Source organism: Budorcas taxicolor, chromosome 3 (assembly GCF_023091745.1).
Source record: "Budorcas taxicolor isolate Tak-1 chromosome 3, Takin1.1, whole genome shotgun sequence".
NCBI lineage: Eukaryota > Metazoa > Chordata > Mammalia > Artiodactyla > Bovidae > Budorcas > Budorcas taxicolor.
Genome location: NC_068912.1, coordinates 8,672,838 through 8,692,433, shown reverse-complemented (window position 1 = coordinate 8,692,433; position 19,596 = coordinate 8,672,838). Strand labels below are relative to the sequence as shown.

Sequence of the window (19,596 nt, the reverse complement as noted above, 5' to 3'; positions counted from 1 at the left end):
AGAAATGCTGGGGTGACTGATCTCCTTAGTATGTCACTCTGAGTTGCTCACCAGCCAGTTAAAGCTTTGGGTTGGAGAGAAGTAGCAGTGCCTGTGATTGGTATCAGAGAGGAAGACCTTGCTTGGCTGCCTCATCAGTCTTCATCCCAGCTCCCAGTAGTCCTTGGCTTTAAGTGATGATCACGTCTCCCTTTTTGCTATACTGGCCCCGAGAAGTCTTTGGAGCCTTCTCCAGCGCACACCGGGGGCTTCCCTTGTGGCTTAAACAGTAAAGAATCTGCCTGCCATGCAGGAGACCTGCGTTCAGTCCATGGGTCGGAAAGGTCCCCTGGAGAAGGGCATGCTAACCCACTCCCGTATTCTTGCCTGGAGAATCCCATGGACAGAGGAGCCTGGTGGGCTTCAGTCCACGGAGTCGCAAAGAATTGGACAGGACTGAGCGACTAACACGCTTTCCAGTGCACACCACGTGTCCTCTGTACTTGTCCTCAGAGTGAGGCATCCATGCTCACAAGGGAACAACTGGGTATCAGAACTGGGAAAGGTTTGGCAAGTGCATTAAATGTAACAGCCAGTGCCAGGAAGTTGCAGAACAGGGATAAAGATAACAGAAATGAGAGGCTGGGAAATTAATAGGGGACTTTTTTGGTGGCTTCTTAATCATTCAGGTCATTGGGTCAGGGGAGGGGCAGAGTGGTCATGTATGTAATTCTGCCTCAACTTTACTTGCCTGTTGCCCTTTTTCTTCTCTGTCTCATCACTTCTGTAGCTTCAGTTTTCAAGTTGTATTTGTATTTTTGCTTAAGTTTTGCTTTTACCACTCTTAGTTCCCCTGTGTGTTCTCTCATATCAGATATGATCTGTTAGACAAGGGTCGTATCTCCTACCCTGGCATCCTGTTGCTTTTCTTCCCCACCTCCAAGTGCACGTACACCTGCCCTACTCTAAATGGTTGTACTTCTGACTTTTAAGTGGTAGTTCATACTCGGGGTGAAAAGTGAGGGGGGTATTTATTTCCTCCAACCCTTCTAATTATGGGTTAAAAGAGGTGGCCAGGGTGACCTGGGGCGGCCTTGGCCTGCAGCAGCTTAGAGCAGGGCTTGGTATCCCAGCCAGAGATTGAGGCTGGGCCGCAGCAGTGAAAGCACCAAATCCTAGCTACTAGACCAGTGGTCAGTGGCAAGGGCCCTGGCCCCTTGGCTTTGCAGAAAAGAACTCCCACAAAGAAAGTAGTGAAGCAAGTAAGGTATTTATTAAGAGGAAAAAGAGTATAATACATGTGGATAGGCACACAGGCAGACTGTCCCAGACTTGCACCCTTGAAGCGGTTTGAATTATGAGTTATTTCTTGTTGGTGTCCTTTAGCCAATCATTTTGATTTGTCTGGTTCACAGTCCATATGTGGTATATCAGGATTCTCTCAGGTGAGTGCACACATCTCTTAGCCAAGGTGGATTCTACTGAAGAGGCGTTATGGGTAGAGCATCCCTTGACATTGCTCCCTGCTTCTGCCTGCAAGGAGACTTTCTGCGCATGTGTGGTTGGGGAGGTCTGACTTCCAGAGTGAGAAATAAGTGGTTTGAACAGGGCCCAGCCTCCTGCCTTAATTGTCCTGCTATTGTCTTGGAGTGGAGTTTCAGTTTATAGGGAATGAATCTCCAATCGCTTTACCTTGGGGGAGTGAGGTGGGGGGTGCCCATCTACCTCCTACCTGAAGAGCTGAAGAGAAAAATTTCAAGTCAGTAATAGATTCAACATACAGTGTTACTAACACAAAATTGTAAAGCAACTATATTCCAATAACAAAAAAAGTTTATTTTACAAATTTGCCTTTATTCCCATCTGTAATTTCTCTGATTAGGGGGGGGGTCTTCCTCAAGCCACTCGGTACCTTAGTCCCTTACGGAGTTGCAGGTTTGCATTTCTGGACCTCGGCTAGATTACGGCCTGCATGGGGCAAACACGGGCTTCCAGGTGGGCACTTTGGAGAGTTGAGTGGGCTTTGGGGACCTGGAGTGTGACCTGCAGAGGGATGTGAGCTTTGGAGTTGATCTGGGGAATTGAGATTTGAGGCTGGGGAGCTTGGGATTATGGTGGGACTTGGTGCTTGTTGTACAGTCTTTGTGATAGACTTCCTGAGTTTCTTCTGACTGTCTGGATCATGGGGCTGTCAGGGGTAGAAGAGAAGAGACAATTATGTTTCCAGTTAGGCCTAGATCATTCTCAATCCATCTCAATTCTAAATCCCCTTCTCCCCATCCCATTGGCAAGAAGTCAGGTTTCAAATACGAGTTAAATTGGTAACCATTAACCTCCCCTTGAGATCAGATCATTTTGTACTGTGTGAAGGGGGAGATGGGTGGGGTGGATAAGATGTCCTTAGCTTATCCCTTCAGGCCCAAGAGGTTGCTTAAGGACTAGACAGGATAAGACAGAATTGGTTAAAGGTTCCCCCTGCTGGGATTGTGGTAGTATAACAGTAGACATTTCTGAGGTTGAAAAGCAAATAGGATTGAGGTTAAGTGGGAGAAATAAGATACCTTGCCGAAGATTTCAGGACGCAACCCATTGGAGGCCTTAAGTAAATCAGGATTTTTCTGTATCCATTTGGTGAGGGAGGCAGCACCAGCAGCTGTACGGGAGGTCAGGGTCGCCCGAGCAGGGGGTACCTTCAGAGGCATTTGCCAGGTGCCCATGAAGGAGCCCCAAGGACTTGCCTAAATGGAAAAAGACGGGATTCCTCAACAGGGCTTCTCACTCACAGTAACTGGCCTATTGGCAGGTCTGTTCTGTTTGTTAGTTGCATCTTTTTACCTTTGGGATTGTCACGAAACAAGATTGAAAGCATAACTTCCCCAATCTCTTCCCCTTTCTCATTTAGGTTGCCCTAATTTTTTAATCCCCTTTACCTCCACTGGCTTAAATTCTACATCCTTAGCCTAAGTTTGGCCGGGTACCCACTATATAAGTATTATCACCCGAAGGTGTTCATTTTATACCAATCATTCATTAACTTAAGGAGTTCTGGGTGTTAAACTTATCCTGTTGGCTGGAAGTTTGGGAGCACTCTTGTTAGAATGTGAATTAGGTTGCACTTTAATCTTCCAAGTAGTGCCTGCAGGAGATTACAAGTCTTCCCTCTGTTACTCCAGGTCTATGCCTTGGTTCTTAAACTTTCTAGATGAGAATGGAGATGAATGTCTCACCTTGGAACGGGGCACTGAAGGCAACAGATGACCACGATCATTGGCAATAATCTGAGTGTAGCCTTCATGGGACGAAATCCTCTGGGGTAGAGGTAGAGAGAAAAGTGCTTGTGAAGATGGAGTGGAAAAGTGGGAGAAAGTATCTGTAGGGCTTAAATTTGAATTAAGGGCTGAGGGAGAGGAGGCTATGGGAATGCAAAGAATGCTGAAAGAGTTTAGGTGCCAGTGAATTACACAGAGTATGACGTAAAGAGGGGGCACTGAAGCTGGAATACCTCTTTTGTTGGCTTCGCAAGAGACCAGTTCTGCAGATACTTGGGTGAGAAAGGTTTTTCGTACTGTGGAGAGAAAGATAAGAATCCCTGAGACTCAAAGGTCCCAAGCCCAGGAAGTGATAGCTAGACACAGTTCTTTAGATTTGAAGACCAAAGGCATGAACAACCATGCTAAGTAAGCTTTTAACTCACTGCAGAGAGGACGTAAGTCGTTTTGTCTGTGTGCTGTCCAACATGAAGCCACTAGCCACGTGTGGCTCTTGAGCCCTGGAAATGTGACCAGTCCAAATTGAGGTGGTTTGTATGTACAGTCAGCCCTTGAACATCATGGGTTTGAACTATGCAAGTTAACTTACAGATTTTTTTCAAAAAATATGTACTAGATTACTACATGATCAATAGTTGGTTGAATCTGTGAATGTGGAACCCTGGATATGGAGGGCTGACTGTTAAGTTAGATGCAGATTTTCAATTGTGTGGGGATCTGTGCCCTAATCCCTGCCTTGTTCAAGGGTCAGCTATATAAAGAATACTGGATTTTGAAGATTTAGTACCAAAAAAAGGGAATGTGAAACATCTAATTATAATTTAAAATATTGATTAAATGTTAGAAATAATATTTTGGACTTACCAGGCTAAATTAAATATATTATTAAACTTAACTTTTTCTTTTAAATGTTTCTCATGTAGCTACCAACCCACTCCAGTACTCTTGCCTGGAAAATCCCATGGATGGAGGAGCCTGGTAGGCTGCGGTCCATGGGGTTGCAAAGAGTCAGACATGACTGAGTGACTTCACTTTCACTTTTCACTTTCATGCATTGGAGAAGGAAATGGCAACCCACTCCCGTGTTCTTGCCTGGAGAATCCCAGGGATGGCGGAGCCTCGTGGGCTGCCATCTGTGGGGTCACAGAGAGTCGGACACGACTGAGGTGACAGCAGCAACAGCAGCATGCAGCTACTAAAAATTTGAAGTTACGTCTGTGATTCACATTATCTTTTTATTATAGTGCTGGTCTAGACCAGGGTCAGCAAACTCTGGCCCATGGGCCAAATCCATCCTCCTGTGTGTTTCGAGATGGCCTGAGAAAGCTAAGAACTGTTCTTAATAGATGAAAATTTGCAGTTGATTTGATAAAAGGGAACACTAACTTTGTATCCCAATTAAGCAAAAATATTTTCTCATCCTATAAGAATTTCACTCTTTTCATTAATAATATAAAAAATTATATTGTTATTATATTTTGAATTTTGTAAAAAATTTTATGGAAAATGTTTTCTCTCATACCTATATAGTATCTTTGATTTTATCACTTGGCCCACAGAGGCTAAAATATTTCCTCTCTGGCCCTTTTCAGAAAAAAATTTGCTGACTTCTAGGTTAGAGCCTACAAACTTGACCCAGAAATACTTATTACTTGTACTTTGGGCCCTCCCTCCCCTGAGAGCCAAGGAGGTTAAAAAAAAAAACAAAAAAAAACTATCACATAGCACTTTTTTTTTTTTTGTCTATTCAGTAATCAGAATCCTATGGGAGGGGTCAGGCAAAAGGTGGACTCTGGAAGGCAAAATTAAATGTTAAAGAAAAGGAAAAAAAGTGCTTACCTGGTTGGCACTGTAGTTAGTGGCCATGATCCTGCCACTTCCTGCTGTTTACCTTTGTTGCCTGGCAACCACAGAAGGCAACCCTTGCAGGACAGCCTTGCAATTAGCAGGGGCTGCCTTTTGCTTCTTGTTATTCATTTTACTGGCTGATAGTGCCCCCAGTATTCTGCCCTGAAACTTAGGTGCATTTTCATTTTAGAGATGTGAGGGACAGAGTAAATAAATGGGGGAAAACTGGTTGAATAGCGGCCCTGACTTTTCTAGCGTAACTTCCAGGTTCTTAGCTTGCTTAAGAACTTCCAGGTTGTCTTTGACTGGGCTCTTCAACCACCCTAGCAAATCATGGCACCCAAGAGCAGTGTTTGTTCATTGGGTGGAGTGGTATAATGTACAACATGCTTTAGAGCCAGACACTGGGGTTTGAGTCCTTATTCAACACAGGAGCATGGGAGCTGTGTGATATAAAGCAGTTGACATCCCTTCACTGAATTTCTGTAGTCATTTGTATTGTGAAGATAACGTACTAGAGCCTTTACCGGGGAAGCGAGGTAAAGGGAATAAAGTATCTAGATAATGTGCTCAGTCCTGCCAAGACCCTGTTTACAGGGTACCCTACTTCATTTTCTCAGAACAAAGGAATGATGTTTTAAAAAGCAGTTGATTCAGATTTGTCCCCAGAAAGAAAAACATATCTTATCCTTTGTCCTTAATTGACTCCTGTCTCTACCATCACTCTCTAGAATCATGCTGCTGCTGCTAAGTCACGTCAGTTGTGTCCGACTCTGTGTGACCCCATAGATGGCAGCCCAACAGGCTCCTCTGTCCCTGGGATTCTCCAGGCAAGAATACTGGAGTGGGTTGCCATGTCCTTCTCCAATGCATGAAAGTGAAACGTGAAAGTGAAGTCGCTCAGTCGTGTCCGACTCTCAGCGACCCCATGGACTGCAGCCTACCAGGCTCCTCCATCCATGGGATTCTCTAGGCAAGAGTACTGGAGTGGGTTGTCATTGCCTTCTCTGCTCTAGAATCATAGAGCCTAAGAATACAGGTGCTTGGTGTCGGCTGGGTTGAGGTGGAATCCGGAGTTGGTGCCATGAGATTGAGCAGGGATGATGAAAGAACGCTGTAGTGTGGAAAGTACAGATTTAGAAGATGGAGTGGTGGTGCTAGGACACAAACCTATTATCTGTTGGATTAGGCGACCTCTCTGAGACTCATTTAAAATGACGTTATCAGCCCCATCTACTGGGTTGTTAGGGAGAAAGTGGAATTGTGCTTTCTGAATTATAAAGTTTATGTGTAAGGTGTTAAGATGAAAGGAAAAAACCTAAGAAATAAGTTGTCCAAAAAAAATAGATCATTGAGAACCAGAAGAGCGTTTTAGTGGATGCTTGTCAGTCCTTCTCCCTTCCTTCTTCCCCCAAAGTCCTTATCCCAATCAATACACCAAGTACAAGAACACTCATACACTTCTAGACGTGGAGGTAGAAACAGCTCTTATTTTAGAGGCAGTTAACAGATGGATAATATGAGCTTTGGAAAGGAGACTCGTGTGTTCAGTTTCTGTGGTTCTCATCAATCTCTAGAGTGATAATATTTTGGTCCCTAAAGCCATGATTATACTTAAGCAAGCATCATCTCTCTTAGAACTTCTATCTTTAGCTGGTATGCTTTTCTGATAGAGATGCAACGTTATATGATGGTTGCACTCATTTTTTTAATTAACTAGTTTTGTTTCATTAAAAAAAAATGTACATGGGGAAAAAAGTTTCATTTTAGGTATTTAATGAAAAGCAAATCTCCATTTGACTTCAGCTCCCATTCTTGCTCCTCAAAGGCAACTAATGTTATTATTTTCTTCTGTCTCCTTCCAGAAATATTATAGGCATTCTTAAACTAATGGGAGTAAGCTGTCCACATTGTTTGGCGATTTGCTTTTTTGACCATTTGGGGGATTTTTTTCATAACAATATATTATTTCATTTTAGGGTATACCGTCATGTATTTTTTAGTCTAATTTAGATGATATTTAGGTCATCTCCAGTCTTTTGCTGTTACATACATTGCTGCAATGAAAATCTATATCTACCTACCTATATATCATTATGAGTATAAAGTGTCAAATTGCTGCTCAAAGACCCTGCCAGTTTATACATCTGCCAGTGGTGTGCATGAATGCCTAGTTCTCCACTCCCTTTCAACACTATACCAATGGTTTCCCTGTTTTTGTCTACCTGATAATAAGAACTAATGTAGTTACTATATGCATGCACAGACTTCATTGCTTTTTACTATATTTTCTCATTTTGTTCTCACAAGAACCCAGACCTAGGAGACAAGAGAATGCACAGTAAGGAGTAGAACCAGGATTCAATCTCAAGTATTCTGACTCTAGAGCAATCCGTTTTAACCATTACAGTGTATTGCTTCTTAAACTGTAGGTGAAACATGGTGTTTCATTTTTTACATTTTCATTTCTTTAATTATGAGGTTTTCCCCTCCTTGTGTTTATATGTTTTATTTCTCTTTTTTTCCCCTGAAAATAGCCTTTCATGTTTTTTGCCATTTGCTATTGGGCTATTGATCATTTATATTAACTGTTTGAAACTTTATGTATTGAGGAAATCAGCCCTTTGTCAACTATGTTACAAACATTTTCCCCCAGGTTTTCATTTAATTTTTGTCTGTGGCTTTTCTTTTTTTTTTTTTTTTGCCATACACGGCTTCTTAATATTTATGTAGTCAAATATATTACTCTTTCTGTGCTTCCAGATGTTATGCTTTGAAAGCTTTTTGTACATTCCAGTATTTACCCCTGGTTAGTTTTTATATTTAAATTTTTGTTCTGTTGTTATTTGTTTTGGTGACTAAACTGAGGTCAGACTCTAAATACCTAACTATTTGTCTCAGCATCATTTACTGAATAAGCCGTCTTTTCCTACCGACTTGAAATACCACCTTTATTGTATTCCCTAATATTTGGGTCTGTTTCTGGATCCTCTAGCCCATTCTTCTGTGGGGAGAGGTGACCATTTTAGGTTATTTGTGTCTCTTTAAAATCCATGGTTCAATCCTGCCTGAGTCCTGTGTGAATTCTCCACTTAGTATTTCACAGACACGTACAGGAATTGTAATATAACTAGTAACAGGCATTTACAAGCTTCTAATAAAATTGTATTAAATTTTAGCCATTCTTCTGATTGACTGCTTGACTTCAGGTACAGCTGTTGTTCTTTCATCAAACCAACTCTTTCAAAATTGGAAGGGCTCATAAAGTCCCCACTGAAAATATATGCCTCACGATATTTTCATGATTTGATTCAGTTCTCTAATGCCTGAAATAGACCATTCAGTTCAGTTCAGTTCAGTCTCTCAATCATGTCAGACTCTTTGTGACCCCACGGACTGCAGCATGCCAGGCTTCCCTGTCCGTCACCAATTCCCGGAGCTTACTCAAACTCATGTCCATCGAGTAAGTGATGCCATCCAACCATCTCATCCCCTGTCATCCCCTTCTCCTCCCGCCTTCAGTCTTTCCCTGCATCAGGGTCTTCTAACGAGTCAGTTCTTTGCATTATGTGGCCAAAGTACGGAGTTTCAGCTTCAGCCTCAGTCCTTCCAAAGAATATTCAGGACTGATCTCCTTTAGGATGGACTGGTTGGATCTCCTTGCAGTCCAAGGGACTCTCAAGAGTCTTCTCCAACACCACAGTTCAAAAGCATTGATTCTTCTGCACTCAGCTTTCTTTATAGTCCAACTCTCACATCCATACATGACTATTGGAAAAACCATAGCTTTGACTAGACAGAACTTTGTTGGCAAAGTAATACCTCTGCTTTTTAATATGCGGTCTAGAAATGGTATGGACCTAGCAGAAGCAGAAGATATTAAGAAGAGGTGGCAAGAATACACAGGAGAACTGTACAAAAGGGATCTTCATGACCCAGATAATCACGAAGATGTGATCACTCACACTCACCTAGAGCCAGACATCCTGGGTGAAGTTAAGTGGGCCTTAGGAAACATCACTATGAACAAAGCTAGTGGAAGTGATGGAATTTCAGTTGAGCTATTTCAAATCCTGAAAGATGATGCTGTGAAAGTGCTGCACTCAGTATGTCAGCAAATTTGAAAAACTCAGCAGTGACCACAGGACTGGAAAAGGTCAGTTTTCTTTCCAGTCCCAAAGAAAGGCAATGCCACAGAACGCTCAAACTACCACACAATTGCACTCATCTCACACGCTAGTAAGTAATGCTCAAAATTCTCCAAGCCAGGCTTCAGCAATACGTGAACCGTGAACTTCCAGAAGTTCAAGCCGGTTTTAGAAAAGGCAGAGGAACCAGAGATCAAATTGCCAACATCCGCTGGATCATCGAAAAAGCAAGTGAGTTTCAAAAAAACATCTATTTCTGCTTTATTGACTATGCCAAAGCCTTTGACTGTGTGGATCACAATAAACTGTGGAAAATTCTGAAAGAGATGGGAATACCAGACCACCAGACCTGCCTCTTGAGAAACCTGTATGCAGGTCAGGAAGCAACAGTTAGAACTGGACATGGAACAACAGACTGGTTCCAAATAGGAAAAGGAGTATGTCAAGGCTGTATATTGTCACCCTGCTTATTTAACTTATATGCAGAATACATCATGAGAAACGCTGGGCTGGATGAAGCACACTGGAATCAAGATTGACGGTAAGAATATCAATAACCTCAGATATTCAGATGATACCACCCTTATAGCAGAAAGTGAACAGAAGCTAAAGAGCCTCTTGATGAAAGTGAAAGAGGAGAGTGAAAAAGCTGGCTTAAAACTCCACATTCAGAAAATGAAGATCATGGCATCTGGTCCCATCACTTCATGGCAAATGAGGAAACAGTGGAAATAGTGCTGACTTTATTTTTCTCGGCTCCAAAATCACTGCAGATGGTGATTGCAGCCATGAAATTAAAAGACGCTTGCTCCTTGGAAGAAAAGTTATGACTAATCTAGACAGCATATTAAAAAGCAGAGACATTACTTCACCAACAAAGGTCCATCTAGTCAAGCCTATGGTTTTTCCAGCGGTCATGTATGGATGTGAGAGTTGGACTATAAAGAATGCTGAGCGCAGAAGAATTGATGCTTTTGAACTGTGGTGTTGGAGAAGACTCTTGAGAGTCCCTTGGACTGCAAGGAGATCTAACCAGTCCATTCTGAAGGAGATCAGTCCTGGGTGTTCACTGGAGGGACTGATGCTGAAGCTGAAACTCCAATACTTTGGCCACCTGATGCAGAGAGCTGATTCATTTGAAAAGACCCTGATGCTGGGAAAGATTGAGGGCAGGAGGAGAAGGGGACGACAGAGGATGAGATGGTTGGATGGCATCACACACTCAGTGGACATGGATTTGCGTGAACTCTAGGAGTTGGTGATGGACAGGGAGGCCTGGTGTGCTGCAGTACATGAGGTTGCAAAGAGTCGGACACGATTGAGTGGCTGAACTGGAACTAGGTTGGTCATAGCTTTCCTTCCAAGGAGCAAGCATCTTTTGATTTCCTGGCTACTGATATCATCATCTGCAATGATTTTGGGGCCCAGAAAATAAAGTCTGTCACTGTTTCCATTGTTGCCCCATCTATTTGCCATGAGGTGATGGGACCAGATGTCATGATCTTAGTTTTCTGAATGCTGCGTTTTAAGCCAACTTTTTCACTCTCTTCTTTCACTTTCTTTAAGAGGCTCTTTAGTTCTTCTTCACTTTCTGCCATGAGGGTGGTGTCATCTGCATATATGAGGTTATTGATATTTCTCCTGGCAATCTTGATTCCAGCTTGTGCTTCATCCAGCCCGGCATTTTGCATGATGTACTCTGCATATGAGTTAAATAAGAAGGGTGACAATATACGTCAAGGGTGCAGCCTTGACGTACTCCTTTCCAGATTTGGAACCAGTCTGTGTTCCATGTCCAGTTTTAACTGTTGCTTCTTGACCTGCATACAGATTTCTCAGGATGCAGGTCAGGTGGTCTGGTATTCCCATCTCTTTAAAAAGATAGTATTCCCATCTCTTTCCACAGTTTGTTGTGATCCACATAGTCAAAGGCTTTGGCGTAGTCAATAAAGCAGAGGTAGATGTTTTTCTGGAACTCTCTCACTTTTTCGATGATCCAGCCGATGCTGGCAATTTGATCTCTGGTTCCTCTGCCTTTTCTAAATCCAGTCTGAACTACTGGATTTCTTGGTTCATGTACTATTGAAGCCTGGCTTGAAGAATGTTGAGCATTACTTTGCTAGCATGTGAGATGAGTGCAATTGTGCAAAAGTTTGAACATTCTTTGGCATTGCCTTTTTGGGGACTGGAATGAAAACTGACCTTTTCTAGTCCTGTGGCCAGTGCTGAGTTTTCCCAATTTGCTGGCATATTGAGTGCAGCACTTTCAAAGCATCTTCTTTTAGGATTTGAAATAGATCAACTAGAATTCCATCACCTCCACTAGCTTTGTTCGTAGTGATGTTTCCTAAGGCTCACTTGACTTTGCACTCCAGGATGTCTGGCACTAGGTGAGTGATCACACCATCGTGGTTATCTGGGTCATGTTGATCTTTTTTGTACAGTTCTCCTGTGTATTCTTGCCACCTCTTCTTAATATCTTCTGCTTCTGTTAGGTGCATACCATTGCTGTCCTTTATCGTACCCATCTTTGCAGGAAATATTCCCTTGGTATCTTTAATTTTCTTGAAGAGATCTCTAGTCTTTCCCATTCTATTGTTTTCTTCTTATTTCTTTTCATTGATCACTGAGGAAGGCTTCTTATCTCTCCTTGCTATTCTTTGGAACTCTGCATTCAGATGGGTGTATCTTTCCTTTTCTCCATTGCCTTTAGTGTTTCTTCCCTTCTCGGCTATTTGTAAGGCCTCCTCAGACAATCATTTTGCCTTTTTGCATTTTTTTTTTCTTGGGGATGGTCCTGATCCCTGTCTCCTGTACAATGTCATGAACCTCCATCCATAGTTCATCAGGCACTCTTTCTATCAGATCTAATCCCTTGAATCTATTTGTCACTTCCACTGTATAATCATAAGGGATTTGATTTAGGTCATACCTGAATGGTCTAGTGGCTTTCCCCACTTTCTTCAATTTGAGTCTGAATTTGGCGATAAGGTGTTCATGATCTGAATCACAGTCAGCTCCCAGTCTTGTGTTTGCTGACTGTATAGAGCTTCTCCATCTTTGGCTGCAAAGAATATAATCAATCTGATTTTGGTGTTGACCATCTGGTGAGGTCCATATGTAGTAGCTTATGTTGTTGGAAGAAAGTGTTTGCTATGACCAGTGCGTTCTCTTGGCAAAACTCTGTTAGCCTTTGCCCTGCTTCATTTTGTACTCCAAGGCCAAACTCTCTTGTTACTCCAGATATCTCTTGACTTCCTACTTTTGCATCCCAGTCCCCTGTGATGAAAAGGATGTCTTTTAGTTTTTTGTGAAGGTCTGGTAGGTCTTCATAGAACCGTTCAGCTTCTTCAGCGTTACTGGGTGGGGCATAGACTTGGATAACTGTGATACTGAATGGTTTGCCTTGGAAACGAACAGAGATCGTTCTGTCATTTTTGAGATTGCGTCCAAATACTGCATTTCGGACTCTTTGGTTGACTATGAGGGCTATTCCATTTCTTCTGAGGGATTCCTGCCCGTAGTAGTAGATATAATGGTCATCTGAGTTAAATTCACCCATTCCAGTCCACTTTATTTCGCTGATTCCTAAAATGTCAATGTTCACTCTTGCCATCTCTTGTTTGGCCACTTCCAATTTACCTTGATTCATGGACCTGACATTCCAGGTTCCTCTGCCATGTTGCTCTTTACAGCATTGGATCTTGCTTCTATCACCAGTCACATCCACAACTGGGTGTTGTTTTTGCTTTGGCTCTGTCTCTTCATTCTTTCTGGAGTTATTTCTCCACCCATCTCCACTAGCATATTGGGCACCTACCGACCTGGGGAGTTCATTTTTCAGTGTCCTATCTTTTTGCCTTTTCATACTGTTCCTTAGACCATTAGGAAATCTTTTATTTGGATTGGGATCATCTGCCATTGAACAACAAATTTACTCTGTGTCTAGAGGAAATGTATGAACTGTGTAATTGAGGGCAGCCACCATGTTGAGCACTGGAATCAGATTGCATGGATTAAATTCTAGTTCTGCTTAAATGTGTGACTTTGGATAAGTTAGTTGATCTTCCTGGATCTGACTACCCTTATGGTGTGAAATGAGCATAATTTTAGTTTTGAGCATTAAACATACATAACATGCCTAGTAGGTGCTTGATGCATAGGGAGTGTTCAATAATTTTAGCATTATTATTGGCTCAAGAATGCCCAGTAAAAAGAAGTACATATTCAGGATACCTGAAACAGAAAAGGGGGGAATTTAACATAAAGTTATAGGATATTTATAACAGATTTCAAAAGTAGAAAGTATAGTTTGGGCCTCAGAGGGTATTAGAATCTGGACGATAGAACATGATCAGGAAGGGAGATTTTTTTCCTCCATCTCTTCTTCCTCTGCAAGTCAGCCAACTGATTTGCTTCCTCACTGACAGCCACCATCCTGAGATAACTTGGGTTCATACCTTTCTTGCAACCTTATAAGAAAGAGTCTTAACTAATACAGTAGGAGAGAATGGGAAGGACAGAAAGAATGCTGGTTAGTTGAAGTGGAGAGAGGCCATGGAAGTAAAACTTCTGCTTTGAAGCAGTGGATCTTTTTTTAAACGAGTAGGTAATAACTTTCCCACAGTCAGTTGTCAGTTTTCTGTGTAGTTTCCCACGCTTCTGTGCAGATTCCAGAACAGAAATAATAGGGATTTCCTGGCGGTCTAGCGGTTAAGACTCCATGCTCCCAATGCAAGGGGCACGGTTGTTCTTTGATCAGGGAACTGAAATCCCACATGCTTCACAAAATGAAACAAAAATAAAACAAATTTTTTAAAGGATAGAAATAATACATAGAAAAATATATTTTATTCATTACCTTTTTCATATATCGCTAAGTCACTTCAGTCGTGTCCGACTCTGTGCGACCCCACAGATGGCAGCCCAATGGGCTCCCCCGTCCCTGGGATTCTCCAGGCAAGAACACTGGAGTGGGTTGCCATTTCCTTCTCCAATGCATGAAAGTGAGAAGTGAAAGGGAAGTCGCTCAGTCGTGTGCGACTTTTAGTGATCCATGGACTGCAGCCCATCAGGCTCCTCCATCCATGGGATTTTCCAGGCAAGAGTACTATACTACTTCGTTTGTAAGATCAAAAGATATATTTTGAATATATCATTAAATATTAGTGCATAAAGAGCTTCCTTGCTTTTTTACAGCTGCATAGTATCACACTGATGATGTATTATAATTTATCTAACCAGTTTTCTGTTGAACATTTAGTTTGTTTTTAAACTTTTGCTATCACAATGCAGCAATGACTAACTTTGTACATGTGTTGTTTTTCATTGTGTGAGTATGATAAATTTATAGAAATAAAATTGTGAAGTCAAAAGTTATGTGTGATTTGATAGATAGTGCCAAATTGCCTTCTAGAGGTCATATCCTCTCCAGCCATGTATCAGAGATCTTGAAGCCTTGACAGATAGGTTAGATCTCCAAGTTTGCTTTTATACTGCATCTCTTCCCAGACATTAAAGAAAAATTTGCATTGTTAGGTAAACTATCTCATTTAGTGCTTTCTAATTGGTAACAGTCAAAAGTTTTTACTTGAACTTTCAGTGTATTTTACTTCCTATGGCAATTTTTCCCCCCTTTTTTGTCATGCTGCTTGCAGGATCTTAGTTCCCCGACCAGGAATTGAACCCAGGCCCTTGGCAGTGAAATCTCGGAGTCCTAACCACTGGATGGCCAGGGAATTCCCCCCATGGCAATTTTAAAACCAGAAGAATCATTAGTAGCCTCAATAGTAAAAACTTGGTTGTTGCTGTTCAGTCGCCAAGTCATGTCCGACTATTTGAGACCCCATGGACTGCAGCATGCCAGGAATCCCTGTCCTTCCCATCCCCCAGAGTTTGCTCAGGTTCATGTGCATTGAGTCCGAGATGCTATCTAAACATCTCATCCTCTGTCGCCCTCTTCTCCTTTTGCTCTCAGTCTTTCCTAGCATCAGGTTCTTTTCTAATGAGTCAGCTCTTGGCATCAAGTAGCCAAAGGATTGGAGCTTCAGCTTCTCAAGAGTTTTCTCCAGCACCACACATCCTAAAGCATCAATTATTAGGCACTCAGCTTTCTTTATGGAACAACTCTCACATTTATACATGGCTACTGGAAAACCCATACCTTTGATTATATGTATCTTTGTTGGCAGAGTGATGTCTCTACTTTTTAACATGCTATCTAGGTTTGTCATAGCTTTTCTTCCAAGGAGCAAGCGTCTTTTAATTTCATGGCTGCAGTTACTTTCCACAGTGATATTGGAACCCAAGAAAATAAAATCTGTCACTGCTTCCAGTTTTTCCCCTTCTATTTTTTTCTTGAAGTGGTGAGACCAGATGACATGATCTTAGTTTTTTGAATACTGAATTTCAAGCCAGCTTTTCACTCTCTTCTTTCACTTCATCAAGAGGCTCTTTAGTTCCTCTTCACTTTCTACCATTAGAGTGGTGTCATCTCATCTATTACATAGTTTAGCAAACAGCTTTTGAAGGTTTCTTCCAGATGGCTCCAAAGTGCCCTGCATGCTATTTCATTGGGGCACGTGATGGTGGGTCTTAGAGTGGAGACTTGGCTTTCACCTGTTTTCCTGAGCTAACAGGATCTTACCCATCCAGCTATTGGCCCAACTTTGAACTATTTAAACTTCCTGTTTTCTATATATTCCTTTATAGGAACTGAAGACATAGTTCTGTACACAGTAAACATTGAAGAAATGGATGGCTGCAAATATAGAAACGATTTCAAAAATTCTCTATAGATTACAAATTTCTGACCCTATTTTCGTTCCTGTAATGCGGTTGCAAAGAGTCGGACGTGACTGAGTATACACATACTAAGTACCATATATGAAGATGCTAGAGGAAAGCAATAGGTGAGCAGGTGGAGGGGTGGGGTTAAGAGATTCCTAGGCAGTTTCTCAATATTGCTCTCTATATTAGGAAAAATCCCAGTCCTCCTTTACCGTCACGCTACGATCTCATTAATAGCACTTCTGACACCAGATGGCGGGGCGGGGGGGGGGGTTTACTCATACAAGTAATTCCATGACACAAGCTGGGTATCCTACAATTGAGCTCAGGGAGATGATATCTGGTGACAGCATCAGACCCCACAGGTTAAGGGCTCAGTCCCATAAGACTGCCTGCCCTCCTACCCTTCAGATGCCAACTGCAAGTCCAGGTTGCTACTTGTGCTTCTGATCAATCAGCTATAAGTCAGAGGTTCCCATAATCCCCTCCTTGAGTTTAGGTAATTTGCTAGAATGGGTCACGGAACTCAAGAAAGTACTCTTTACTGCTTTTTATAAAAGGCAATGAGAGGGGACTTCCCTGGTAGTCTAGTGGTTAAGAATCCACCATGCAATGCAGGGGACCTGGGCTCAGTCCCTGGTCGGTCGACTAAGATCCGATGTGCCACAGAGCAGCTAAGTCTGCGTGGCACATAAAGAGAAGTCCGAAGATGCGACAAAGAGCCTGTGTGCTGCCACAAGGACCCAGAACAGCCAAAAATAAAAATTTTTTAAAGAATAAGATAAAGGATACTGATGAACCTCCAGATGGAAGAGATGCTCAGGAAAGGCGTGTGGGAAGCAGTGTGAAGCTCCCATATCCTCTGCAGGCCTGCCACTCTCCCTGGAAACTCTCCAAACCTTACTTATCTTATTGGGGTTTCCATGGAGGCTTTATCACACAGGCCTAATCCATCCTTAACTCCACTTCCAGCACCTCTCCCTTATACAGAGAATGCGGGTGGGGTTGAATTATAAGTCTCTAATCACAATTTGGTCTTTCTGCGACCAGCTTTCATCCAGGAGCCCACCAAGAATCAGCTTGCTGGGAACAAAAGCACCCCTATTACCCAGGAAATTCCAAGCACTCTGTTAGGAACCAGAATCAAACACCAAATGTTAGCATAAAAGATGCTCCTAGAACCTTTATCACTTAGGTATTTACCAGGGTCAGGAGCTGTGTGGGAAAAACGTGGGCAGAGACCAATATATACATTTTTGATCATCTCACATGCTCATATAGACAATAGCCAAAAAGAGACAGAACTTAGGTATTATATAATAAAAGTATTAGGATAAAGTTAACCATTAGAACAAAAATATAAACTCTTTTAAATACCAGAAGATATGTTTAAAAAGGACGGAGGAAGCAAATGAACTAGATCATATGGTGACAGACCTAAATATACAAAAAGTATGTAACATAAAACAGCAGGACTCCCCTGGTAGTACAGTGGATAAGAACCTGCCATGCAATGCAGGGGGCATGAGTTCGATCCCTGGTGGGGGAAGATTCCACATGCCACACAGCAACGAAGCCTGTTTTTACCCCAGAACTGCTGAGCCCACATGCCTCAGCCAGTGAAGCCTGTGCTCTTAGAGCAAATGCGCCACAAGGAACGCCAGTGCAGTGAGAGGCCCCCAGATGCCAATCAGAGTGGCCCCCACTTTCTGCGACTAGCGAACGCCTGCACACAGCAACACAGACTCAGTGCAACCAAAAATGAATAACTTTTTTTAAAAAGTAAGGCGGATCTAAGGCCAGACATATTGACTACATCAATAAATATATAAATAAGCTTACCTCACCTGTTAAAATGAGTTTCATATTGACCACAAAAGCGAATTCCAACACTATGCTGTATAAAAGAAATATATCTAAATTGAAGAGATTCAGGAAGCCTAAAAATAAATGACTAAAAATGTACCAGAATTTTTTCTGTAATTTAAGCGGGGGTTGCAATTGTAATTATCCAAGAAAGTAGGATTCTGACTTAAAAGGTTTAAAAGAAATAAAGAAATTTTTACCACAATTAAAAAATCAGAAGAATTATACTTAAAATGGGAGAAACAGAAACAATAAGAAGAAGAAGAACTTTAACAAATCTTTCAGATCTAGGGAGAGAAAATGATAAGAAATTAGTACAGATAGAGACAACCTAAACAACACAATAAGGCATATTTAAAATATATTAAACTCTGAAACTTGATAGTAGAGAATATGGACCCCCACACACACCAACAGATGCATATAAAGGATTCACAAAAGCTTGGCATGTGTGTGCTCAGTCATGTCCGACTCTTTGTGACCCCACAGACTGTAGCCCACCAGGCTCCTCTGTCCTTGGAATTTTCCAGGCAAGAAATGCTGGAGTGGGCTGCCATTTCCTTCTGACCCAGGGATCCATGTCTCTTGAATCTCCTACACTGGCAGATTCTTTACCACCTGTGCCACCTGGAAACATTTTTGGCCACAGAAAAAAAAAATCTCAATAAAGTCCAATTTAAATTTCCAAGTGGGAAATTTAAAAGCCTCCTGTTAACCACTTCTGGGTCAAAGGAGAAATGCAAAACAAATTGAAAATATTAATAATGAAAACAAGAATTATGGGAAATAGTTAAAACAGCTGTCAGAGAAAGATTTATACTAATAAATGAATAAAAGCTTAAAAGCAAAAATAAATGAGAAACATTATGACTCCAAAAACTAGGGGGAAAAGCAAAGCAAACCAAATAACAGCAAAAGGAAGAAATTAGTCCAAAGAAAGTCAGTGACTCGTGGGTTTGAAAACAACAACAAAAGTAGAACTAACAAATAAATCCAAAAATGTTTCTTTGAAAAAACTAAATTGACAACTTCTTAGCTGAACCACTCAAAAAACAGGGAGGGGGGAAATTTCAGCACAAATACATAAAACTAGAAAGAAAGAGACACAGAAGAGGAACTTAATAGTCTCTGTAAATACGTTTGAAAATCTACATTACGTATATAATTTTGTGTAAAATCCCAATTTAATAGAATTGATTCATGTGGACACAAAGTGAAAACAGACCATTTAACATAAAAGAATTAGAGAAACTGATTAGAGTTACTCCACAAAACAAAACAGATCCAGATAGTTTCACAGAAGATAATATGAAACTTAAAAAAAAAAATCCTTAGCTTTTCAAGCTATTTTTGAACATGGCAAAAGAGGAACATTTTCAAAATCATTTTCCGACGTGAGTGTAATATTGATTCCCAAACCTAAATTTTGGAATCATGACAAAGGCTGAACAAAAACACTATAGATCAGCTTCACTTGTTAATTCTGATATAAAAACCTTAAATAAGATATTAGCAAACAGAAGCCAATAGTACATTAAAAAATCTGTATCATAAACAAGTGGGTAATACTCCATGGATGCAAAAATGGTGAGTCAAAGGAAATTCATTAATGTAGTTAATCATATTAATGGATCCAAGGTAAAAAAAAAAAAGTATACTCATCTCCAAAGATGAATTGATAAAATGAGCCTATCACA

At 41.4% G+C, this 19,596-nt stretch overlaps 1 protein-coding gene across 3 annotated transcripts in view; it reads right to left on the bottom strand.

Moving 5' to 3' along the window:
• Nucleotides 1-1,229: 1,229 nt before the first annotated feature.
• Nucleotides 1,230-19,596, bottom strand: part of CFAP126 (cilia and flagella associated protein 126) — a 28,128-nt gene continuing 9,761 nt past the window's right edge. For 2 of the 3 annotated variants that reach the window (XM_052637411.1, XM_052637410.1), the window contains exons 3-6: nucleotides 3,482-3,544; nucleotides 3,207-3,287; nucleotides 2,541-2,717; nucleotides 1,230-2,167 (exon numbers count right to left, since the gene is read on the bottom strand). In XM_052637411.1, coding sequence (XP_052493371.1) covers nucleotides 1,901-2,167; nucleotides 2,541-2,717; nucleotides 3,207-3,287; nucleotides 3,482-3,544 — 588 coding nt within the window. In that variant the 3' untranslated portion in view covers nucleotides 1,230-1,900. Of the gene's footprint in view, nucleotides 2,168-2,540; nucleotides 2,718-3,206; nucleotides 3,288-3,481; nucleotides 3,545-5,087; nucleotides 5,115-19,596 lie in introns of those variants that run through there. The other variant, XM_052637412.1, reaches the window with a different exon arrangement.